Source organism: Euprymna scolopes, chromosome 15 (genome assembly GCF_053919585.1).
Source record: "Euprymna scolopes isolate OS-2025 chromosome 15, ASM5391958v1, whole genome shotgun sequence".
Taxonomy (NCBI): domain Eukaryota; kingdom Metazoa; phylum Mollusca; class Cephalopoda; order Sepiida; family Sepiolidae; genus Euprymna; species Euprymna scolopes.
In genome coordinates, this window is record NC_136496.1 from 72276739 (window position 1) to 72303289 (window position 26551).

A 26551-nucleotide genomic window follows, 5' to 3' on the forward strand; every position below is an offset into this window, starting at 1 on the left:
ACTCTCTCTCTCTCTCTCTCCTGGTCTCCCCCTCGACTCTCTCTCTCTCTCTCTCCTGGTCTCCCCCTCGACTCTCTCTCTCTCTCTCCTGGTCTCCCCCTCGACTCTCTCTCTCTCTCTCTCCTGGTCTCCCCCTCGACTCTCTCTCTCTCTCTCTCTCTCTCCTGGTCTCCCCCTCGACTCTCTCTCTCCTGGTCTCCCCCTCGACTCTCTCTCTCCTGGTCTCCCCCTCGACTCTCTCTCTCCTGGTCTCCCCCTCGACTCTCTCTCTCCTGGTCTCCCCCTCGACTCTCTCTCTCCTGGTCTCCCCCTCGACTCTCTCTCTCCTGGTCTCCCCCTCGACTCTCTCTCTCCTGGTCTCCCCCTCGACTCTCCCTCTCCTGGTCTTCCCCTCGACTCTCTCTCTCCTGGTCTTCCCCTCGACTCTCTCTCTCCTGGTCTTCCCCTCGACTCTCTCTCTCCTGGTCTTCCCCTCGACTCTCTCTCTCCTGGTCTTCCCCTCGACTCTCTCTCTCCTGGTCTCCCCCTCGACTCTCTCTCTCTCTCTCTCCTGGTCTCCCCCTCGACTCTCTCTCTCTCTCTCTCTCCTGGTCTCCCCCTCGACTCTCTCTCTCTCTCTCTCTCCTGGTCTCCCCCTCGACTCTCTCTCTCTCTCTCTCCTGGTCTCCCCCTCGACTCTCTCTCTCTCTCTCTCCTGGTCTCCCCCTCGACTCTCTCTCTCTCTCTTCTGGTCTCCCCCTCGACTCTCTCTCTCTCCTGGTCTCCCCCTCGACTCTCTCTCTCTCTCTCCTGGTCTCCCCCTCGACTCTCTCTCTCTCTCTCCTGGTCTCCCCCTCGACTCTCTCTCTCTCTCTCTCTCTCCTGGTCTCCCCCTCGACTCTCTCTCTCTCTTGGTCTCCCCCTCGACTCTCTCTCTCTCCTGGTCTCCCCCTCGACTCTCTCTCTCTCTCCTGGTCTCCCCCTCGACTCTCTCTCTCTCTCCTGGTCTCCCCCTCGACTCTCTCTCTCTCTCCTGGTCTCCCCCTCGACTCTCTCTCTCTCTCCTGGTCTCCCCCTCGACTCTCTCTCTCTCTCTCTCTTCTGGTCTCCCCCTCGACTCTCTCTCTCTCTCTCCTGGTCTCCCCCTCGACTCTCTCTCTCTCTCTCTCTCTCCTGGTCTCCCCCTCGACTCTCTCTCTCTCTCTCTCTCTCCTGGTCTCCCCCTCGACTCTCTCTCTCCTGGTCTCCCCCTCGACTCTCTCTCTCCTGGTCTCCCCCTCGACTCTCTCTCTCCTGGTCTCCCCCTCGACTCTCTCTCTCCTGGTCTCCCCCTCGACTCTCTCTCTCCTGGTCCCCCCCTCGACTCTCTCTCTCTCTCTCCTGGTCCCCCCCTCGACTCTCTCTCTCTCTCTCTCCTGGTCTCCTCCTCGACTCTCTCTCTCTCTCTCTCTCTCCTGGTCTCCTCCTCGACTCTCTCTCCTGGTCTCCCCCTCGACTCTCTCTCTCTCTCTCTCTCTCCTGGTCTCCCCCTCGACTCTCTCTCTCTCTCTCTCTCTCCTGGTCTCCCCCTCGACTCTCTCTCTCTCTCTCTCTCTCTCCTGGTCTCCCCCTCGACTCTCTCTCTCTCTCTCTCTCTCTCTCTCTCTCTCTCCTGGTCTCCCCCTCGACTCTCTCTCTCTCTCTCCTGGTCTCCCCCTCGACTCTCTCTCTCTCTCTCCTGGTCTCCCCCTCGACTCTCTCTCTCTCTCCTGGTCTCCCCCTCGACTCTCTCTCTCTCTCTCTCTCTCCTGGTCTCCCCCTCGACTCTCTCTCTCTCTCCTGGTCTCCCCCTCGACTCTCTCTCTCTCTCTCTTTCTCCTGGTCCCCTCTCTCTCTCTCTCTCCTGGTCCCCTCTCGACTCTCTCTCTCTCTCTCTCTCTCTCCTGGTCCGCCCTTTACTCTCTCTCTCTCTCTCTCCTGGTCCCCCCTCGACTCTCTCTCTCTCCTCTCTCTCCTGGTCCCCCCTCGACTCTCTCTCTCTCTCTCTCTCTCTCCTGGTCTCCCCCTCGACTCTCTCTCCTGGTCCCCCCTCGACTCTCTCTCTCTCTCTCTCTCTCTCTCCTGGTCCCCCCTTGACTCTCTCTCTCTCTCTCTCCCTGGTCCCCCCTCGACTCTCTCTCTCTCTCTCCTGGTCTCCCCCTCGACTCTCTCTCTCTTTCTCTCTCTCTCCTGGTCTCCCCCTCGACTCTCTCTCTCTCTCTCTCCTGGTCTCCCCTCTCGACTCTCTCTCTCCTGGTCTCCCCTCTCGACTCTCTCTCTCCTGGTCTCCCCCTCGACTCTCTCTCTCCTGGTCTCCCCCTCGACTCTCTCTCTCTCCTGGTCTCCCCCTCGACTCTCTCTCTCCTGGTCTCCCCCTCGACTCTCTCTCTCCTGGTCTCCCCCTCGACTCTCTCTCTCCTGGTCTCCCCCTCGACTCTCTCTCTCCTGGTCTCCCCCTCGACTCTCTCTCTCCTGGTCTCCCCCTCGACTCTCTCTCTCCTGGTCTCCCCCTCGACTCTCTCTCTCCTGGTCTCCCCCTCGACTCTCTCTCTCCTGGTCTTCCCCTCGACTCTCTCTCCTGGTCTCCCCCTCGACTCTCTCTCTCTCCTGGTCTCCCCCTCGACTCTCTCTCTCTCCTGGTCTCCCCCTCGACTCTCTCTCTCTCTCCTGGTCTCCCCCTCGACTCTCTCTCTGTCTCTCTCCTGGTCTCCCCCTCGACTCTCTCTCTGTCTCTCTCCTGGTCTCCCCCTCGACTCTCTCTCTGTCTCTCTCCTGGTCTCCCCCTCGACTCTCTCTCTCTCTCCTGGTCTCCCCCTCGACTCTCTCTCTCTCTCCTGGTCTCCCCCTCGACTCTCTCTCTCTCTCTCCTGGTCTCCCCCTCGACTCTCTCTCTCTCTCTCTCTCTTCTGGTCTCCCCCTCGACTCTCTCTCTCTCTCTCTCTCTCTCTCTTCTGGTCTCCCCCTCGACTCTCTCTCTCTCTCTCTCTCTCTCTCTTCTGGTCTCCCCCTCGACTCTCTCTCTCTCTCTCTCTCCTGGTCTCCCCCTCGACTCTCTCTCTCTCTCTCTCCTGGTCTCCCCCTCGACTCTCTCTCTCTCTCTCTCCTGGTCTCCCCCTCGACTCTCTCTCTCTCTCTCTCCTGGTCTCCCCCTCGACTCTCTCTCTCTCTCTCTCCTGGTCTCCCCCTCGACTCTCTCTCTCTCTCTCTCCTGGTCTCCCCCTCGACTCTCTCTCTCTCTCTCTCTCCTGGTCTCCCCCTCGACTCTCTCTCTCTCTCTCTCTCCTGGTCTCCCCCTCGACTCTCTCTCTCTCTCTCTCCTGGTCTCCCCCTCGACTCTCTCTCTCTCTCCTGGTCTCCCCCTCGACTCTCTCTCTCTCTCCTGGTCTCCCCCTCGACTCTCTCTCTCTCTCTCTCTCCTGGTCTCCCCCTCGACTCTCTCTCTCTCTCTCTCCTGGTCTCCCCCTCGACTCTCTCTCTCTCTCCTGGTCTCCCCCTCGACTCTCTCTCTCTCTCCTGGTCTCCCCCTCGACTCTCTCTCTCTCTCCTGGTCTCCCCCTCGACTCTCTCTCTCTCTCCTGGTCTCCCCCTCGACTCTCTCTCTCTCTCCTGGTCTCCCCCTCGACTCTCTCTCTCTCTCTCCTGGTCTCCCCCTCGACTCTCTCTCTCTCTCTCCTGGTCTCCCCCTCGACTCTCTCTCTCTCTCTCCTGGTCTCCCCCTCGACTCTCTCTCTCTCTCTCCTGGTCTCCCCCTCGACTCTCTCTCTCTCTCCTGGTCTCCCCCTCGACTCTCTCTCTCTCTCTCTCTCTCTCCTGGTCTCCCCCTCGACTCTCTCTCTTTCTCTCTCTCCTGGTCTCCCCCTCGACTCTCTCTCTCTCTCTCTCCTGGTCTCCCCCTCGACTCTCTCTCTCTCTCTCTCCTGGTCTCCCCCTCGACTCTCTCTCTCTCTCTCTCTCTCCTGGTCTCCCCCTCGACTCTCTCTCTCTCTCTCTCTCTCTCTCCTGGTCTCCCCCTCGACTCTCTCTCTCTCTCTCTCCTGGTCTGCCCCTCGACTCTCTCTCCTGGTCTCCCCCTCGACTCTCTCTCTCTCTCTCTCCTGGTCTCCCCCTCGACTCTCTCTCTCTCACTCTCTCCTGGTCTCCCCCTCGACTCTCTCTCTCTCCTGGTCTCCCCCTCGACTCTCTCTCTCTCTCTCTCCTGGTCTCCCCCTCGACTCTCTCTCTCTCTCCTGGTCTCCCCCTCGACTCTCTCTCTCTCTCTCCTGGTCTCCCCCTCGACTCTCTCTCTCTCTCTCCTGGTCTCCCCCTCGACTCTCTCTCTCTCTCTCTCTCCTGGTCTCCCCCTCGACTCTCTCTCTCTCTCCTGGTCTCCCCCTCGACTCTCTCTCTCTCTCCTGGTCTCCCCCTCGACTCTCTCTCTCTCTCCTGGTCTCCCCCTCGACTCTCTCTCTCTCTCCTGGTCTCCCCCTCGACTCTCTCTCTCTCTCCTGGTCTCCCCCTCGACTCTCTCTCTCTCTCCTGGTCTCCCCCTCGACTCTCTCTCTCTCTCCTGGTCTCCCCCTCGACTCTCTCTCTCTCTCCTGGTCTCCCCCTCGACTCTCTCTCTCTCTCTCTCTCCTGGTCCCCCCCTCGACTCTCTCTCTCTCTCTCTCCTGGTCCCCCCCTCGACTCTCTCTCTCTCTCTCCTGGTCCCCCCCTCGACTCTCTCTCTCTCTCTCTTTCTCCTGGTCCCCTCTCTCTCTCTCTCTCTCTCTCTCCTGGTCCCCTCTCGACTCTCTCTCTCTCTCTCTCTCTCTCCTGGTCCGCCCTTTACTCTCTCTCTCTCTCTCTCCTGGTCCCCCCTCGACTCTCTCTGTCTCCTCTCTCTCCTGGTCCCCCCTCGACTCTCTCTCTCTCTCTCTCTCTCTCTCTCCTGGTCTCCCCCTCGACTCTCTCTCCTGGTCCCCGCCGACTCTCTCTCTCTCTCTCTCTCTCCTGGTCCCCCCTTGACTCTCTCTCTCTCTCTCTCTCTCCTGGTCCCCCCTCGACTCTCTCTCTCTCTCTCTCTCTCTCTCTCCTGGTCCCCCCTCGACTCTCTCTCTCTCTCTCTCTCTCTCTCTCCTGGTCCCCCCTCGACTCTCTCTCTCTCTCTCTCTCTCTCTCTCCTGGTCCCCCCTCGACTCTCTCTCTCTCTCTCTCTCCTGGTCCCCCCTCGACTCTCTCTCTCTCTCCTGGTCCCCCCTCGACTCTCTTTCTCTCTCTCTCTCCTGGTCCCCCCTCGACTCTCTCTCTCTCTCTCTCTCCTGGTCCCCCCTCGACTCTCTCTCTCTCTCCTGGTCCCCCCTCGACTCTCTTTCTCTCTCCTGGTCCCCCCTCGACTCTCTTTCTCTCTCTCTCTCCTGGTCCCCCCTCGACTCTCTCTCTCTCTCTCTCTCCTGGTCCCCCCTCGACTCTCTCTCTCTCTCTCCTGGTCCCCCCTCGACTCTCTCTCTCTCTGCCCCTATCTTGCCGTCTGTCTGTCTCCGTCTCTATTTCTGTCTCTCTATCATGTTTGTCTTTGTCTAATTTTGCTGATGGTTAAAAAATGCAATTCATCAGCTGTCAGAGAAATAGACCCGGACTTCTTTACCACCACCTCTTACTACTACCATAGCACACTTTTAGAGGGAAGGAGGGTGGGGAAGGATGGTAAATAACAGATCCGCCAAGAAGTTTGGGGTCAGGTTTGCTTTTCTACTTCAGCTTATTGTTACTTGGAAGGTAACCAGAAGATCCATCACTTGGCTTGCAGAATCAATCCTCTCCTCTTCTATCTGCTGGAAAGAACAAATGGTAAAATGAATGTAAAGCCAGGTACGGAAGAAAGGAGGTGGGATCAGATATTTTTACTTGAGGGCTTTCTTGTTCACCCATGGTATACACACAATATTTGATGACAAGGGCTTTTCACTTATTATATACTAGTTGTCCCTATTCGGTGTTGCTCGGGAGTCTGGTTTAGGAGGTAGGGCTATAAGTAGCTTTCCAAATTTTCAATATTTTAATTGGACAAGATTCATGCAAAAATTTCAGCCGGATCGATCCAATAGTTTCCAAGAAAATGTGGAATAGAAAGACTGAAATATAACATAGATTCATATGTGTTTGTCTGCATCATAAATAGTTTTCTTTGTCAACAACCAACATTCAGTTGTACAGAGCAGAAAAAGACTGGTGTTATTTCAAAGTTTTCCTTCTAGACTATTACAGCATGAAAGGGGAGGCAACCGTTCAGAATATTGGATGGAAGGGGAGATAACTGCATATCTCTTAGATATGTAGTATCAGTTAATTTTTTTTTTTTTTTATTATTATTCAATTATTTGTGGACTATTATCCTCATCTTTTAGTTGTTTCACGACGTTTCGGCTAATTATTATTCCTCTGGCCTTCGTTGAAACGTTGTGGAAGATGAGGATAAGTCCACAAATAATTAAATAAAATAAATTATACAAAATCAAAAAGGATTCCAGATTAATTCAATAATCAAGCAGTGTGGAGTATAGTGTAAATTTTATTGCCAGTTTGGAATTTAATTTCGCCAGAACATGTAAATACATAATAATGCTTTCACCTGAAATGTTGGTTATTAAAAGATCACCAACCGTCGGTCATAAAGTACTCTTAAATATGATATTTTTAATTTATGCAGATTTCGTTTTTATTATTAAAGAGCCAATTATCTGTTGAGTATTTTACCCACTATACGGTAGTGATTTCAAAAGTTTAAAAAAAATGGATGGTATCAGCTACAAGCGAAACATTTAGCTCTCTAGCATTATTTGTTACCATCTGAGCTAAGTTCATATGCATATGAAAACTTTAAAGACATCGCTATTAAATGAATAAATGTATATTTACGCATGCGTAGATGATACATGTTTAGTCCATTTACGCCTGTCAAGTTCCAATTTTTTACAATTTTTACCGGCTAAAAACCAAATCAAATTTGTTCCACAGGTCCAAAATCACCATATATATATATATATATACATATATATATAATCAAATTTCAAGACTGTAAACCAAGTAATTTGATAGACTGTTCCACACAGAAACAAGGTTACTTATAAGGATTCTTATTTAGAATTCAACTTAATTTTTATTTAAAAAAAAAAAAAAACTGTAGAAAAGTCTTTGAAATGGAACAGAAATGTCATATTCCAAAATCACATAAATTGATCGAGTAGTTTTATTTTCATTAAGAAACTCATTTTTAACAATTTATAGCAATTAATGTGAAATTATTAGCATTACAAGGTTGATCTTGCAAGTATTAATTATTGTGAACTTATCTGCCCCCCCCCCACACACACACCTTTTTCAAGATGGTTTTGCTTACTTATAAAATTTAATTTTTTGTTGCTAGTGCATTTTATGAATTGGAAGTATGTCCTGGTGCATATTACAACCGGATTTTAAAATTTAATTTTTTTTTTTTTTTTTTTTTTTTTTTAAATTTTGTTAAAAAAACAAAACTACTTTTCGATATGACATGTTCGTTCCATGACGCGTTAGTATATCACAAAGTACTTTTTTTTTTAATTAGGTTGACTTCTAAATAAGAATAAAAAAAAGTTTAACTTTTTTCCAATGACTCCCATTCAGCCGCCATTATTTGTCAACCTTCCAACAGGAAAGGGAAAAAGACTGCTGCTAGTTTTCAATGTTCTATTTCTTTTAATTTAAAATTTTGCCCGAAAAATAATTAGTTATTTTTAACTGTAATATTTCTTATTAAAAGACGTTATAGTCCAGCATTCGTTTGACTCAAACTTTCACTCTTTTTAAAAAAGATTTTTTAAGATATTAGCTTTAAAATAACAAGGCCGATAGCCATTAGTTGTGTGCTCTCGTGTAATGAATGAATGCGTGAATATAGGATTGACATGAAATTCTTAAAGATAAACTAAAATGACCAAAAAATGGGCTGAAATGACTTAAATAAATAAAAAGTAAATGACTTAGAATGACTTTAATGAACTTAAGGATGAATTGAATGACCTTAAGAATGACTTGAATGTTTAAAAAATAACTGGAATCCTTTAAAAACAACTGGAATGAGCTGGAGAATGGCTTTGAGACTGACTGGTTGTAAAGTGGGTGATCATTTTACACTAAATTAATACAGAAAAGTGATCCCCCACTTTATATCACAAAGTTACAAACGTAAGTACAGCATGTAGTAAGAACAGATACTACACTTTGAGATATTAAATCCTTTATTCATGTTAAAAATACATTGAAAATCAACAATGAACAAAAAACTTAGGCACATGACCAACTCAAAAAGTGGGGGATTGTGGGTGTCGTTGGTCATCCTTGTCACTCCAGAACTAAACAAAATCAAAAGTTTCTCCCAGCTAGTATCTTTCACCATACCGCATTCACCCTTTCATACTGGGGGACATTCTACTTAACTCCCAATTTTTAAAACATTTTTTATTGACGTGTAAAAACAAAAAAGATAACAATAAAGATGGTACAATAATTCATTTGTGTCGAGGGCGGGGAGAAAAATATGAGGGGAGGTGATTAGTAGGACCCTCCCAACCCCGTCTAGTTGATAGACTGCCCGTTCTACACTTTGATCTTGGCCAAAAGGCCGAGAAAAGCTTAAAAAGCTAAGAACAGCATGTATTAACAGACCTTTGATCTTAACCAAAAAGGCCAAGCGCAAAAAGTGTTACAGACAGACCGACAGTGACTTATAGAGTCGCTTGCACACAACTAAAAATGAATAAATAAATGTCGATTTGCTGATAAATTGTATCATAGCTTCTGGATAGAGTTAGAACATAAACCTTTAATACATGCACTTCCCTTGACTAACCCCTGCTTTTTCTTTCTCTAAATATTTTTCTTTCCTCTTTCTTTCTTTTCCTTTTTTTCTATTCCATTCTTTCCTTAATTTTCTTCTTTACTGTTCACTTTTTTTTCTTTTGTATTTGTTTCCGTTTTGCTCTTAAGTTACAGGTGTATGTCAGTAAACGTTGTCTTTGTGCAATGGAACTCTTTCCACAAAACATCTGTCATTTCTGTCACCCTTTTAACACTTCCTGTTGCTAACAAGCAAATTGTTATAACAGCTGCTGTTCTGCAAAAATCTGCCACTATGGATATACACACACACACACAATTTTCCTTTAGTCTTTTTTTTACTTTTTTGTTTTGTTTATTGTTCTCTTTTTCCGATTTTCTCACAACTTTCTATTTTATTTTAATGCTTTTTTTTTTTTCTTTTTAAACAGGATTTTGAAATTTTAATTATAGTATTGTTTGATCATTAAATTGTCGATTTTATCAAATTTTCATAAAACTATAATTAACTTCAAAAAGTTAAGTTTTCTTATCTATAAAAAAAGGGGGGAACGTGATACTATCGGTGTCCACCCAAGAAAACCTAAGTGCTAAAAAGTAATGCATAAATAAAATAATAGGAAATAAGTTTATTAGCAGAACAATTGAGAAGTTGTTCACGACACAAAGGAAGCTGAATAGGATTGTTGATCAAGGTGTGGCAAATAAAAAGGCTATATATTCTAGAGTTTTAGGAGTAGCAGTGAGTTTTGCAACAGTTTATGGACGGTCATGGGTTTGTGATGGTTGACAATAGTTTCCACTTTGACACAGCTGAAAGCAGGTTCTGGCTTGAACCAAATTGAGAGAGCTTTCGGAGATGTAGATAAGCAGACATCAACTGACAAACACGGTCTCGACAGGACTTAGATGTGGGCTTTAACATGCAATGGGCGGATAGTCTCTCTCTATCTCTCTCTCTCTCTATCTCTATCTCTCTCTCTCTCTCTCTATCTCTCTCTCTCTCTCTATCTATCTCTCTATCTATCTCTCTCTCTCTCTCTCTCACACACACACACACAGTGCAATTGATATATCTAGATCTATCTCTAAAATTTCCCCCTATAACTGAATATATTCCAAGCAACACCCATAAATCTGTCCGAGATGTTGCCAAACTTATCAAGAACCTGGGCCTGACAATATTTCAGTCATTGTGCTTAAGAATCTGCAACTAGAATCAACTCTTATCTTTACAAAGCTGTTCAATTGTTGCTTAAGAGAGAAATGCTTTCCATCTCTTTGGAAAACTTTGTCAGTCTTTGGTATTTTAAAATACTGGAGATTGTTCTTCTACATCTCAGTACAGACCGATCAGTTTCCTGTGCATTGCAAGTTGTTTGAATCTGTGATAAATCCAGAAATTGTAAATTATCTCAGCAAACAATCTAATTAGTAACAAGCAATATGGATTTCATCCTGCAGGATCAACTGCCAAGGTGTTAACTGGAATATTACACCGTATCAGCGAATTTATCATTTCTAGGGTAATAGCTCTTGACATATCAAAGGCCTTTGATAGACTTTTTGTCACAAAGGTTGTCTTCATAAATTTGCTGTCTATGAAATATTTGGAAATGTCTTTTCAATTATTAAATCCTTTCTGTTTGATAGGTCTATAAATGTAGTTATTAATGAGTAGAAATCTGAAGCACATGATATCAAGGTTGGCGTGCCTCAAGGATACATTCTGTGCCGATTCCTCTTCTCTTAGTGACTTTTCTAGATCATTTGTTGACATCTATGCAGATGATACAACTGTCTATGGCAGCACTCTGAATAGCATTGGTGATCTTGTTGATTCTCTCTTTGGATTTGGAACATGGTTTATTGTTTAAATATTTATCTACTAGCAGTTCAGCCTGGCTTTGCTCGGGCCCTATATACTGTTCATAACTTTATGTATATATATATATATATATATATATATATATATATATTAAAAAGTTTGACTCGTGTCCAGGTAATCTAGACCCAAAATTGATGGACGAGTTTGGTAGTCTGCAAAGGTCAACTTTAAACTTTAACCTCTTTGCAGCCAAAGTTTCACCCAAAAACTGATTAAAAAGCCTGCTGCATGTCTAAATACCCTTTATGTAAAATTAGCGGGGGTGCCCAGCGTTGCCTGGTATTTTGGAGGTGTGCGTTGATCAAAAACAACAAAAAAAGTGGTAGCAGGCAGGCAGGTGGGTTTGAATCTGTACCGCGAAAAAAAAGAGTTGGTAAGTAACTTTTACCTGGGTAGAGGATATTGGCACAAAGATGAAATTTAAAAAAAAAAAAAGACAGAGGTGGGATCGAACTTGAAAATGTAGGGTAATCAGTCTTTCTTGTTAACCATTACGCCATAGCGGATAGCGAAATCAATGAGTTAGTAATTAACTTATGAATCACGCACACGCAGAAATGGATGTTGCTTTTTAAATCTGGCTGGAGGCCAGTTAAGTTTCTGCTTTCTGCCATTTTATTTATTTGTTTCCCCACAAAAGCTTTGTTTTTAATGTTGAGAAAACCAGCTCCCTCCAAAAAGGGGGAACTGTGGCAGTATCCAAATAAATAGTAATTGTCTCCGTATGAAGGGTATTCCTTACATTGATCCAGGACCAATTACAGAACAGATACTACCTTGCCCGAAGGTGGTTTGTGTTCGATTAGTTTTGCTTTATTTATACGAAAAAGACAAACAAACACACAAAACGAGGGAATTTTATAAAATCTCAATCAAAAACAGATAGACAAATCTTAAATATCTTTGCAAATCTTAGATATTATGATCTAGGAAGTATGCGAAAACTTCTCCCGGAATCTAACCGACGTGAAAACCCTGATGCAAAAAGCCTTTAAATGCGCGCACCTATTTTGCCTTTTATTAGATTTCAAATGATTAGGCCAAAAATTGGCTGAATAGTTTGCTAGAGACTGCAAAGGTCAAATCTTTTGAACTTTGACCACTTGCCAGCCAAATATTTCGGCCAAAAACTGATTAAAAAGCTTGCCCTATGTCTGAATACACTTTATGTAAAATTTCAAATGTTTAGACCAAAAATTGACTGAGTAATTTGGTAGAGACTGCAGAGATCAAATTTTTTAAAACTTTGACCCCAATTTTGACCCCTTAACATTTATTGTTTTGGGCTCAAATCAAGTTAAAAAGTTTGATCCATGTCCAACTAACCTACATCTAAAATTTCAAGTGTTTAGACCCAAAATTAGCAGAGGAATTTGATAGACTTTTCAAAGGTCAAATCATTGAACTCTGACCCCTTGACAGCCAAATTTCTGGCAGAAAACGGATTAAAGATTTTCCCAAATCTCAATACCCCTTATGTCAAATCTCGAGTCTGTAGACTGAAAATTGACAGTGGTTTGGTAGGAAAATGTGGTGTATATATATATATATATATATATATATATATATATATATATATATATAATGACACATACGCACACACTTTTATAGATATATAGATTTACCTTCAAAAATTGAAACAAAGGAAATGGCTACTATAATAACATTGTCTTTCTACTTTCCTCACTATTTCCTCTTTTTGTTATAGTTTTTCCTCTTTTTCTAATCGCTTCCTAACACTTTGGGGAGGGAAGGGGATGGGGTATCTATAGTATCACATGGAAAAATAGTAACAGAAGGTCAAAACAGAAGTAGTTGAATACACTACAACCAAGACGGCAGGAAGGATTTCATCTTGGCCAAGCGTTTGATCATATATGGAAAAGGGAGAAACCCAGCACAAACCAAGCTGCATGAGATAGAAGAAAATGAGGTGTTTATTTAGAATTTTACTTAGAAAAATATCTTTATGATGTCCATACTCGTCACAGAACTGTCATATTCCAAAAATTACGTAAATTGATCAAGTAGTCTATTTATTAATTTATTTTTTTGTTAAGAAAATCAAATTTTATAACAAGCTGAATGGGAGAGCTGCTGGGCGCCATGTTTTAAATTCAAGGGCGACAATTCAATTTGATTATAGAGATTTTGTTTGTATGCATAATAATCTTTTAATTGTTAAAAATCGTAAAATTTGATTTTCTTAAATAGCAAAAAAAGAAAACTACTTGATCAATTTATGTGATTTTTGGAATATGACATCTTCGTTCTGTGACGAGTACATACATCATAAAGATGTTTTTATCTATTTTTTTTTTTAAATGAGTGTAATTTTAAACAAACACTGAAAATGATAATAATGCAACATTATTTAAAAAATATATTAAAATTCAAGCTTCTTTAAGTGATTTTTTTTTCACTTTATTATATTTTCACTTTATTATATCTTTTCACTTTATTATATTTCTCAACAAACCCAACTGGCTAAATCATTAAAATTTTGCTTTCTCGTCAACACAGCTGAGGTTTCATTCACTGCACAGGGATGATGGAGAGGGTTATTTCAGAATTTTCTTCATAGGTTTTGGTTAATGGGGTGTTACAGGGAGAGCATAAATACATAAAGATATACACAATACATATCATCATCATCATCATCATAACTATTTCTGTTCTTTCTTTTCTTTTTCAGTATAATTCATCCTGTGAAGATGGTTTTTGGTTTTGTAGCGATTGCAGCCGCTTTTGGAGGTTTTGTATTCTGTACAAATAATCAGTGGAAAGCGCGCAAGTTCAAGAAAGACCATCCCATCATCAGTGTGTTAATAGTGCTTGGGGCAGGCTATCTGCTCGTCTACATGCTTGGTGCTGTAATAGTCTTCTTGCTTGGGATAGCTTTTCCTCTTATGTGTAAGTATGAACTTATGTAGCCTTTCTTCAGTAAAACAAGAATTATGACATTTTCATTTTTTATTTTGAAAGTTTTTTTTTTTTTATTCAAATGCATTTTTTTATTTAATCTTTCTGATTGTTTCTGTCTTTCTCTCACTTCACCTTCCTCTCATTTCACCTTCCTTTTTTCTTTTCCTTCTCTACTATTGCTTCTTTTCCCCCTTTCCCCTCTCCTTTTATTCCATTCCCCCTTTTTCTCTCCTTCCTCCTCCTCTTTCATCTCCTTCCTCCTCCTCTTTCATCTCCTTCCTCCTCCTCTTTCATCTCCTTCCTCCTCCTCTTTCATCTCCTTCCTCCTCCTTTCATCTCCTTCCTCCTCCTTTCATCTCCTTCCTCCTCCTTTCATCTCCTTCCTCCTCCTTTCATCTCCTTCCTCCTCCTTTCATCTCCTTCCTCCTCTCTTTCATCTCCTTCCTCCACTCTTTCATCTCCTTCCTCCTCCTTTCATCTCCTTCCTCCTCCTTTCATCTCCTTCCTCCTCCTTTCATCTCCTTCCTCCTCCTTTCATCTCCTTCCTCCTCTCTTTCATCTCCTTCCTCCACTCTTTCATCTCCTTCCTCCACTCTTTCATCTCCTTCCTCCTCTCTTTCATCTCCTTCCTCCACTCTTTCATTTCCTTCCCATTTGTCTCTCTCTCACCCCCACTCTTTCCCATTTGGCTCTCTCGCCCCCACTCTTTCCCATTTGGCTCTCTCGCCCCCACTCTTTCCCATTTGTCTCTCTCACCCCCTACTCTTTCCCATTTGTCTCTCTCACCCCCTACTCTTTCCCATTTGTCTCTCTCACCCCCCACTCTTTCCCATTTGTCTCTCTCACCCCCCACTCTTTCCCATTTGTCTCTCTCACCCCCCACTCTTTCCCATTTGTCTCTCTCACCCCCCACTCTTTCCCATTTGTCTCTCTCACCCCCCACTCTTTCCCATTTGTCTCTCTCACCCCCCACTCTTTCCCATTTGTCTCTCTCACCCCCCACTCTTTCCCATTTGTCTCTCTCACCCCCCACTCTTTCCCATTTGTCTCTCTCACCCCCACTCTTTCCACTCTTTCCCATTTGTCTCTCTCACCCCCACTCTTTCCACTCTTTCCCATTTGTCTCTCTCGCCCCCACTCTTTCCCATTTGTCTCTCTCGCCCCCACTCTTTCCCATTTGTCTCTCTCGCCCCCACTCTTTCCCATTTGTCTCTCTCGCCCCCACTCTTTCCCATTTTTCTCTCTCTCTCGCCCCCACTCGTTCCCATTTTTCTCTCTCTCTCGCCCCCACTCGTTCCCATTTTTCTCTCTCTCTCGCCCCCACTCGTTCCCATTTTTCTCTCTCTCTCGCCCCCACTCGTTCCCATTTTTCTCTCTCTCTCGCCCCCACTCGTTCCCATTTTTCTCTCTCTCTCGCCCCCACTCGTTCCCATTTTTCTCTCTCTCTCTCGCACCCCTCGTTCCCATTTTTCTCTCTCTCTCGCCCCCACTCGTTCCCATTTGTCTCTCTCTCTCGCCCCCACTCGTTCCCATTTGTCTCTCTCTCTCTCGCCCCCACTCGTTCCCATTTGTCTCTCTCTCTCTCGCCCCCACTCGTTCCCATTTGTCTCTCTCTCTCTCGCCCCCACTCGTTCCCATTTTTCTCTCTCTCTCGCCCCCACTCGTTCCCATTTTTCTCTCTCTCTCGCCCCCACTCGTTCCCATTTTTCTCTCTCTCTCGCCCCCACTCGTTCCCATTTTTCTCTCTCTCTCGCCCCCACTCGTTCCAATTTTTCTCTCTCTCTCGCCCCCACTCGTTCCCATTTTTCTCTCTCTCTCGCCCCCACTCGTTCCCATTTTTCTCTCTCTCTCGCCCCCACTCGTTCCCATTTTTCTCTCTCTCTCGCCCCCACTCGTTCCCATTTTTCTCTCTCTCTCGCCCCCACTCGTTCCCATTTTTCTCTCTCTCTCGCCCCCACTCGTTCCCATTTTTCTCTCTCTCTCGCCCCCACTCGTTCCCATTTTTCTCTCTCTCTCGCCCCCACTCGTTCCCATTTTTCTCTCTCTCTCGCCCCCACTCGTTCCCATTTTTCTCTCTCTCTCGCCCCCACTCGTTCCCATTTTTCTCTCTCTCTCGCCCCCACTCGTTCCCATTTTTCTCTCTCTCTCGCCCCCACTCGTTCCCATTTTTCTCTCTCTCTCGCCCCCACTCGTTCCCATTTTTCTCTCTCTCTCGCCCCCACTCGTTCCCATTTTTCTCTCTCTCTCGCCCCCACTCGTTCCCATTTTTCTCTCTCTCTCGCCCCCACTCGTTCCCATTTTTCTCTCTCTCTCGCCCCCACTCGTTCCCATTTTTCTCTCTCTCTCGCCCCCACTCGTTCCCATTTTTCTCTCTCTCTCGCCCCCACTCGTTCCTATTTGTCTCTCTCTCACACCCCTCGTTCCCATTTGTCTCCCTTACTCCATTCTTTCCCCCTTTCTCTCCCTTTCCCCTATTTTCTTCCTCTCTTTTTCTCTTTCCTTACTTCCTTACCATTTAGTTTTCATCATCCACCATCAATACTCTCTTCTTGATCTTTTTCACACAAATATTTCTCCTCTCCCCATTGTCTCTGACAAACTCACGAGTATTTTGTTTGTTTTTTCTTTTTGTTGTCTGTTTTTTATTCTTTTAGCATTAAATAGTCCTTATTTTTCCAGTTAAAAAAAGAGAGAGAGAAATAATGAAATTACAAGAATTAGTTCGCAATTTGGGTTGTTCCATTGGTAATTCAAGCAATATAATAATCTTGTTTCAATATAACATGACATTCAAAGAATCTGTCTTTTATATGTTAAACCATTGTGTCCTTATTTTACAGGTTTCAATTACTCTGCATATATATATATGTATATATGAGAGATAAAATACAACACCAACTTAATAAAATCTCATAAATTTCTTTCAATCCAAAATGGACCTTCTCCAATTAGATGAACTAGTCATGTTGGCATTTAATTCATAACCATGTCCTTAGATATGTCAGATGCCAACCTAACTGACTCACCCTCAGTTGAAAAGACCCATTTTGGGTTGAAATAAATTTGAGATTGGGCTAAGTTTGTGTTATATTTTTTTTCTTTTAACTCCTATCTATGCTTTGCATTGAGCTCTCTTACAAGATTTTCATTATATAATATTTGGATTGCAGAAATTCCACTCTTGACCAAAGTATTGTAGGCTTGGAACAACAGATGCCACATACAAATTTATTATATCTACCCTGATTGCCACTAACTTATGTAGTTTACGACCACAATTTCTGCCACATTCAATCATGATAATAAAATGCTACATTACATCCAATGACCAACACTATCACAATCGCCACGTCTACAGAGGGAGAAGTTTGTATTTTTCTTTCTCAATATTTAGTGCTCTCACCACTACCAGTTTTAACTGAGCCCAATTCTACATTTTTCAGGCTTCGTTAAATATTCTGTTCCTATACTGTCTTATTTTGCATACCAATCTCGATTCTTTTTAATTGATTATGAAAATTTCAAATAGCATTAACAATGGACGAATGTAAACTGGGATTGTTTTAAAAGAAAATTAAAACATGTTTCACAATTTTCAATCAATTAGAAGGAAAATATTTAGAAAGATCTACTCTTGTAATATATGCTCTCAAGTGTATATTTTTTTACATTTTGTAAAGTATATGTTGACATTACACAGATTTTAATCGTTTGAATATTTTGTAAAAGAAAAGCATCAAATCTCTAATTCAAAGTTTAGAAATTTGAAAAAAATTAGAATCGGCATTTGTATTGGAATCAGGAATTTTAAATTATTTCATATAATAATATGCGATGCCATGTTTCCAAAAGATGTTTAGGAATAAAGAATAATATTTCAAGCAGGATGGAGCACATCTCCATTGTAATTATAATGTAAGAACCTATCTTGATAGTCACCTGCCAAATAAATAGGTAGGATGAAGAGGAAGTATCGTATTGTCCACACAGGATTTGACCTCCATGGATTTTTAGGAGAGGGCATGTTAAACGCAAGGTTCATACCACAAAACCAACTGCAATGAATGAGTTAAAAGCAGCCATTGAAAGAGGATGTGCCAACAAACCAATTGAACTGATTAGGAACATTTGGGATTCAATCAGTGGGCGTTAAATGTTCATGGAACACAATGTCCAATAATTTGAACATTTTCCATTATTAGCTGGTTTCTATATTTGTTCACAGTATTTTAAGGTATGAAATTTTTCTTTAATATAATAAATGCTGGTTTTATGATTGTTTAAAAAGTGAATAAATTTGATAGACACCTTGTGTGTGTGTATGTATGTATGTATATATATATATATATATATATTACTAGTAGGTAGCCTCGTGTTGTCTGGTCGTAAGATACGCTTATGAATATTTTAATTCATGCAGATTAGGTATTTATTATTATAGAGACAATTCTCTATCGATTATTATATTGAATCTAATATATAGTAGCGAGATCAAAACTAAAAAAAATATACATATGATTTGGGTTCCATAAGCTGTAATCAAAACCAAAACACTCAACTCTCTATTCTTATTCCTTAGTCTCTGAGCCACACCCATACACACATATATATATACAGGGTGTCCAAAAAGTTATTGAAGGGTTTCGAACTTAAATATATTCTTTATTTTTGATATCTTTCTGTAATTTTAACTGACTAAAACATTGGGAAATTTTTTTTTAAAGAAATGTAAAATACGCTTAAATATTTGTACAGATTCCATACATATTAATCTAGTCGTGATTTCAAAAGTAAAAAAAAAAAAGTATTTGGGTGCCATAAGCTAGAATTGAAACTGAAAACAAAACTAGCATTCAAAGCTGGTGATGCTACCACTGTACCAACGTGACACGCATATGAACTAATTAAAAATAAACTAAGATGAATGCACAAAATGTATAATGATTTTTTAAAAGAATCCAAATAATACAGATAATTCAGAAACATGAATTTTTAGTTGTTTGGGGGGGGGCGCACAGCTTTACCCGATCGTAAAGTATGCTTAAATATGATATTTTAATTTGTCCAGATTTCGTATATATTATTACAGGGTTGTGATTTCAAAAGTAAAAAAGTATTTGGGTGTCATAAGCTAGAATTGAAACCGAAAACAAAACTAGCATTCAAAGCTGGTGATGTTACCACTGTACCAACGTGACACGCATATGAACTGATTGAAAATAAACTACGATGAATGTACAAAATGTATAATGTAGATTCCATGAAGAAAACTTCTTAGAACAGCACACCTGTCGAACTCTGTTCTGTTTTCCTGTTTTCCAACTGATTACAGTATGGTTGTCTTAAAGTCCAACGTGAACAAATTTTTGATGAGCCATCCCTTAAGAAATACCAATTTATAAAATCTCCACTAATAACAATGATTGACATGTTCCCCTTGACTATTGACTCATTAACCTTTATCCTCGAGTGGCCTCTGGGCCTTGATAAGTGGTGACTCCTTTGTAAAAAAAAAAAAAAAAAAAAAGCTATAAATTACATAATTTGTCAGTCCCATCTCCAGAATATTGCACCCCTGTGCCTGTTTTACAAGTACTTCAATGGAATGTACTCTTACAAACTCATAAAACTTGTATCTACTGGACTAACCTGTTGTATACAGAGTATCAAAATGGGGATATCTATAAATATAAAAGCGAAAATGTGTGTATTTATGTATGTACACTTTTTGTGTATGCCCGCAAAAGGCTTTTTTCCGGGGGCTGCTCGCTCCTTCTTAAAACTTTTTATATGACCTCATAATCATAATATCTACGACCTAACAATGGGGATCACCTGTCTATTTAATTTGCCCGACTTTGAAACGTTTAATATTCCACATTTTTGGATTGCCATGTGTTGCTTTCGTTTTTCGGTATAATGATGATAATAATAAAAAAAAAATTCAATTCAATTGGTCAATGTCGGCTTTGCTGTCATATCAGACAATTGCTTCATTACTCCTCCCCAATAATAAATGGGGTAGCCGCTTTTCCTTCCTTCCTTCCTCCCCCCCCAAAAACAATCATTAAAAACTGTCCCCGCACTAAAAATATTCACTGCTGAATAGGCATTGCTTACATCGTAACGCTCCCGCAGTGACCTCATTAAATGCCCTCCTGTCAATCAAACCTCTTTCACTTACTCTTTTTTGACTTGACTCACTTTTTAATCGCTCTTACATTGTCACTGTCGCAGTAGTGCAGGTGTTCAAGCTCAGCCTATTGGCCTCAAGCTCTGGGTTCGAGCCTACCTGCCACCCCCTTCTTTTTTTTTTTCCATTTTTAAAATTGCTACTGTTAAATTTCCTTTTTGTTCTGATTTACCCTCCCCTCAAACACGCACACCTACAAACACCTGGGCAACGCTGGGTACCCCCCCCCCCCGCTAATCTATATATATATATATATATAAAAGGCAAAATGTGTGTGTATGTATGTTTGCTTTTTTGTGTATGTCCGCTTGGTTCTCTCATTCTTAAAACTTTTTATATCATGTCTAAATGATAATACCTACAAGTTAACAATGGGGATCGCCTGTCTATTTAATTTGCCCGACTTTGAAAAGCTAAATATTCCACATTTTCGGATCGCCACGTGTTGCTTTTACTTTTCAGTATAAAAACAGCAAAACTGGATTCGAACCAGATGTAAACGTCGCTGTCAACTATCCGGCAGTAACCGATTGGACCTCATTAAAAACTGCGGAATAGCGTGATGTTTGACATTCACTTTTTAATCACTCTTACATTGCTACTGTCACCGTAGTGCAGGTGTTTAGGCTCAGCCTATGGGCCTCAAGGCTCCGGGTTTGAGCCTACATGTCACCGTCCCCTTATGTTTTTTTTTTTTTTTTTCATTTTTAAAATTGCTGTTTCTTACCTTTTTTTTGTATTTAAACAGGGTTAAGTTTCCTTCTTGTTCTTCTTTACCCCTCCCCCCGAAACAAACACACACACACACACACACCTACAAACACCTGGGCAATGCCAGGTACCCCCGCTAGTATATATATAAAAGGCAAATGTGGTGCGCATATTTTTGTATGTCCAAGAAAGGCTTTTTTCGCTGGGCTTCTCGGGGGGGGGGTTATGTCTTAGAACTGTTTATATACCCCCCCAGATAATATCTAGGATTTGCGAACGCATGTCGAGTCTAGATTTATTTACATCGACTTTTACACAATTCGTGCTATTTCAGCACCTCATGTTCATTCGTCTTTTTCATATAAAATCCAGTTTCCAAAAAAGGAAGACTCTGGATTGGAATAAAAGTAAATATTACCTCAGTCTAAAAGGATTTATCCTTTTTATTGATAATTTTACTATTTAAGTGACATCCTCAGTGCAGGTGGGGATGCAGAGGTAAGTTCTATAGCTCGTGTAAGATTAGGTTGGAAGAAATTTAGGGAAGTGTTGCCCCTCTTAAAAAAAAAAAAAAAAAAAATCATGGTTTCTCACAAAGTAAAAGCAAAACTGGTACTCTTGCATAATTTGACCTGGATTCTTGGGAATTTCCATCAAGCATGGATCAGGCGAGACCTGTAATCATCGGTTTAATCTGAGCATTGTTCAAATGTTGAAACTCTAAATCAACTTCTTTTTTATTTATTTTTCTGTTGGAAGGCCTACAACAAAGTAGGAGGAGAAGGATTCCACTACCTGACTGTGAATCATAGTATGCATTTTGTAGACCTTGCGACGAAGGCAACAACAAATCCCGTTGAGAGGATGTTAGAAGGGAGCAAAACAGCGAAACAAGCAAGAATGCGGGATGAACCGGTAGCTTCTGGGTACATATCTACTTGAATTTATGTGGAGACAAAAATTCAGAAACGGTCCTTTTGTTTCCATCATAAATCACATTTGCGAAAGCTACCCAGCTTCCTTCCATTTCCTCTACCCCATCTCCTCCCTCTTTGCCATCAATGGCCGTTCAGTAGTCAACCGAAGTATTCCTAAGGAAATATCCTCATCTCTAAAAAGTTCTTCTGCTGGCAATGAACAGCCGTAAAAAAAAAAAAATTAAAATATTAAATTTTCTTAAAAAAAATTTTTTTTTTCCTGTACTTTCATCTAATAGTTTACATTTTTCGTAAACATATTTTTCATATTTTCTTCAAAAAAATATATGAAAAAAAAATTCAGTGGAACACCCCCAAAAAAATTACTGAAAAAAAAACTTTACTGAAAAAGTCTTGAAAAAAAAAACCCCAAAAAACTTATACCTAACAATTTTAAAAAAGTAAAAGATTCATCTTTTCTTGAAGAAAAAAGAAAAACAAATTTTTGTTGATAAATAATTTGCAAAATAATAAATAAATAAAAAAAATATTTTCAGTCACTTTAAGGTGGGTTTTTGTTATTTTTGATTATTTTTTATTTATTTTTTTTTTCGGTTTATTTGTTTTGAAATTAGTCTGCATCTGTTACAATGCTCAGTTTAAACCTAATGACTGCTGGTCTCGCCTGATCCATGCTTGAAGAGAATTCCCGAGAATCCGGGTCAAATTATGCAAGAATACCAGAAAACTATGTGCGGCCTGTGTTAGGAGTGAGGATGTGTGGTAGTGGTACTTAAACCCTTAAGGAAGAGGACATTAATAGAATTTCTCGAACAGATTTGGAGATGGTGAGGTCGATGTGTGGTGTAAGTCTCAGGGATAGGAAGTAATCAGAAGAGTTGAGGAATAGATTACATAATCCCACCATAATTTATGTTTTGCATCAGAATCGATTGAGGTGGTATGGACAATGGACATATCATAAGGATAGATAACGCAAATCCAGTCATCAGATGTAGGTTTATTGAGATTGATGGATTTAGAGGGAATAGTAAACCATGTAAGAAATGGAGTAAGTTAAGGAAATTGAGATTATGACCAGGCCTTGCACAAGACTGAGAGGCCTGGCGAAGAGCCATCAGGCAAAACCATTCAACCCATGCTAGCATGGAAATGGGTGTTAAATGATGATGGTGATGATGAATACAGAAGAGAGAAACTTTGCTCAAAAGGTTATGTTGATGACTCAACATATTTTTTTTATAGCTTTTAATAGGTGACATTTTCTTATTTCTCTCTGCATTTGGAATTGTATAGTTTTTTTATTTCCATTCGTCTCATACCCCCCCCCCCATCACAAGTCAAAAACATTTTACAATTTCTTTTTAGGCAGAACTTATGTGGATATTCTTTATTGGATTCAAAAAAGAAAGATCATGTGTCATCCAAATGACTTGGGAATGGTTAAAAGGCAGGCACATTCAGCAGAGTTGATATACTGTATGATTATTAGTGCTGGGATGGTTAACCAGAATCCAGGAATCAAAAAAAAAAAAAAAAAAAAATCAGAACTTTTTGGGATAACAGAATTGGTATTGGAAAAATTTGTCTGTTTTCCGATGCCAAAAACGATTCTGCTTTATTATTTTTATTTGTTTCTTTTTGTTTAAAAGTTATTTTTCCATGGCTTGTGCTAATGATGAAATATTTCCTGATTTTAAACTATCATTAAAATTTATAGATCATCCCCACAAGTGTATTTGTACATTTGGGAGAATATATGCTTATATTATGTTTCTTCGATAATCTAATTCTCCCTCTCTACTCCCAAAAAAGAAAGCAACTTTATAGTTAAAAATTTAAATTTGAAAAGAATCGGAATTAAGAACAGAATCTGTAATTGTATTGGAATCAGGGGAAAATATTGGAATTTTCCCATCACTAATGAATATAAATGATGCATTGCATTTTTTTAATTTATTTATTTTTTTTTTACTAATTATTCACTGTTTATCAAGGTCAAAAGACTAATCAGTCTATCAGGTAGATGGTAAAATAATATGGTGATTAGACCGAGGGTTGAAACTGGACAAAATTTAATTAAGAGGATGGTTCAGCAAGAATTTAATATTTGACTTGAAAACAACCATGTTTCAGTTAGCTCCGAAAAAGCCTCACAGTTGTTGTTCCACATACAAGTAGTTCTTGGAAAGATACGTTGTTCATGGAAGTTCTGTTTAGTTTTAGGTACACAAAGGGAGGGAGAAAATTGAATAGACAAGTTTTGTTGTGAATGTTTTATAGGGAAGGGGGCATAGATTGGTGCTCAGTCAAGCATCTATCATGAAACTAACAATAGAGAAAAACTAGCAATCTGTCATCTGTGAGAAAGAGGCTGTACACAAGAGTACATCTACTAGATTTCGAAATCTATTTTGTACACTGTCAAGGCAGAAAGGGTATTCTGAGTGACACCTCCAGATGTGGCAGCAGTTCTCCATCTTTTGATGTATTTGAGTCTTATACAAGTGGAGAATTGTGTCAAGAGTGAGGTAATTGCTGGAGCAATAGAAAGATCCAACTATTTATCTAGTGACGTTGGCAATAGATCTGATGTGTTTCATTTCAGGTCTGAAGTGAAGGGTGGTCTTAGAAGCTTATTAAAGCAGGGGGTTTCTTTAAGGAGAAATCTATTCATTTCAACTTGAGGAAGCAAGAGAAGTTTGGTTTAAGTCATTAAATGTAGCCAACCACCTTTTTCTCTGTTGCATCATTTGCTCCAGGTCAGAAGAGATTCACAAAGATCTTTATCATTAATGGATTTTGAAGTGTTGTGATAGATTGTTAAGTCACCTGCATATAAATATCAAAACATGATTTGAAAGATCATTGACGAAGATCAGGATTAAGGTTGGGCACAGAATAGATCATTGAGGCATACCAGTGTTGATACTATAATCTTCAAACTTCTACCCATCAACAACTACTTTTATCATCCATCAGAGGTAAAGGAGTTCATGGTTGAGAAGACATTTCCAGGTAACATAAATCTTTGTGTCAAAGACTATCAAAAGTCTTTCAAGCTATTTCTCTAGAAATGAAGCCCTTGTCAATATATTCACTTAACCTGTGTGATATTACACAATAGCACATCAACAGGATGAAATCCATATTTTTTGATTAAAAAAAAAAAAAATTTTTTTTTTTCTTTTTCTTTTTTTTCTTTCTTTTTTTTTTGCTGAGGTGATTGACAACTTCTTGTGTTCTAGATTCAAGCAGAAAACTAATCTTTCTTTTTCTTTTTCTTGTTTTGTTTAACATGTGGGGGACAAAGCGTCAACTTCGAATGATTCAATGATTTGATTGACAATTCTCACCTAAGACACTGCAGCCTCTTTTGTCATCTTCTTTGAACTTCACATCTACATCAGATAAAATCGATCCTTTAACTCATCCATTGTTACCAAAGATTCATCTATGAAAATTACTTTTTGGAGAAATCAATTTTCATTGCTTAATTTTGACGTTTTAAAAATATTTGCTTTACTGAGAAAAATTTGACACCATGATTCCTTGACAGATTCCAGTTTGCAAAATATTCTACACTATTTGTAATTCTTCACTCCTTAAATTCCATTGTATTTTACTTTCGTTATCTGTCTTATCATAAAAACAGTGACGTGTGTGTGTCCATTTAGACAGCATGTTTTCATTTAGATAAGCATTATTGAATAACACAAAATATTTGTTTATTTGTTTTTTGATCTTTTCGATCTTAAAAACTAGAAAAAAAAAAAACCTGCATCCAAGTGCAAAGTTCAAATCCAACAGACATAAATAAGCCAGACTAATACTCCGTCTGATAGTGATTGTGTGAGCCACTTAAAAGTACTCAAAATGGCACAAAATAAAACTCTTTACAGTCCAAGTATGACAATTCAACAGAAGTACATGATGAAATAATTAAAAAATTGAGATGACAAAAAAAAAATAATCAAACAAAAACATTCCATGATATTCATTAACCTTTGTCTAAACATAGATATATATATATACATATCATTCCAAAACCAAAAGATGTTGTTAATTTACATTGATAAGTTTTGTTTTATTTTTATGTGGTACGTCTTGTACAGGTTTCGTTGAATATAGGAAGACAACTAAACAACTCCTCAGAGACAAATATATGTTCCACAAAAATATGTTAGAAAGTTTTTTTTTATATATAGAATGAAAAAGGATTGGATGAAGAAAACAAGATGAAAGGAAATGGTGAGGTGTAATGTCTGTAAAAATAAATTACACACACACAAAAAAATTCAAACTATGTGTGATAAAATATCTTACATTGCCATGTTGGATTTTAATTTTTGAGAAGTTAAATTCTCATTTCTTTAATGAGCAAACTTTGCACATTTTTAAAATTTTCAGTCTGCCAGGGTAAACAAAATTTGGTAAAGCACTTTCAGCCATTTTGTGACAGATATTTTTTTTCCACTTATGTTTTATTTAAAAAATTTTATTTTTGTTTCCCAGTATTTTTTTCCATCATTTTGTTTCCCAGTATTTTTTTCCATTATTTTGTTTCCCAGTATTTTTTTCCATCATTTTGTTTCCCAGTATTTTTTTCATTATTTTGTTTCCCAGTATTTTTTCCATTATTTTGTTTCTCAGTATTTTTTCCATTATTTTGTTTCCCAGTATTTTTTCCATTATTTTGTTTCCCAGTATTTTTTCCATTATTTTGTTTCCCAGTATTTTTTCCATTATTTTGTTTCTCAGTATTTTTTCCATTATTTTGTTTCCCAGTATTTTTTCCATTATTTTGTTTCCCAGTATTTTTTCCATTATTTTGTTTCCCAGTATTTTTTCCATTATTTTGTTTCCCAGTATTTTTTTCCATTATTTTGTTTCCCAGTATTTTTTTCCATTATTTTGTTTCCCAGTATTTTTTCCATTATTTTGTTTCTCAGTATTTTTTCCATTATTTTGTTTCCCAGTATTTTTTCCATTATTTTGTTTCCCAGTATTTTTTCATTATTTTGTTTCCCAGTATTTTTTTCATTATTTTGTTTCCTAGTATTT

At 40.3% G+C, this 26551-nt stretch overlaps 1 protein-coding gene across 1 annotated transcript in view; it reads left to right on the forward strand.

Moving 5' to 3' along the window:
- Window positions 1-26551, forward strand: part of LOC145293898 (PRA1 family protein 3-like) — a 116143-nt gene that overhangs the window by 83821 nt on the left and 5771 nt on the right. Inside the window, exon 2 of the mRNA XM_080140675.1 lies at window positions 13416-13633. Within this exon, the coding sequence (XP_079996801.1) occupies window positions 13416-13633 (218 nt within the window). The remainder of the gene's footprint in view (window positions 1-13415; window positions 13634-26551) is intronic.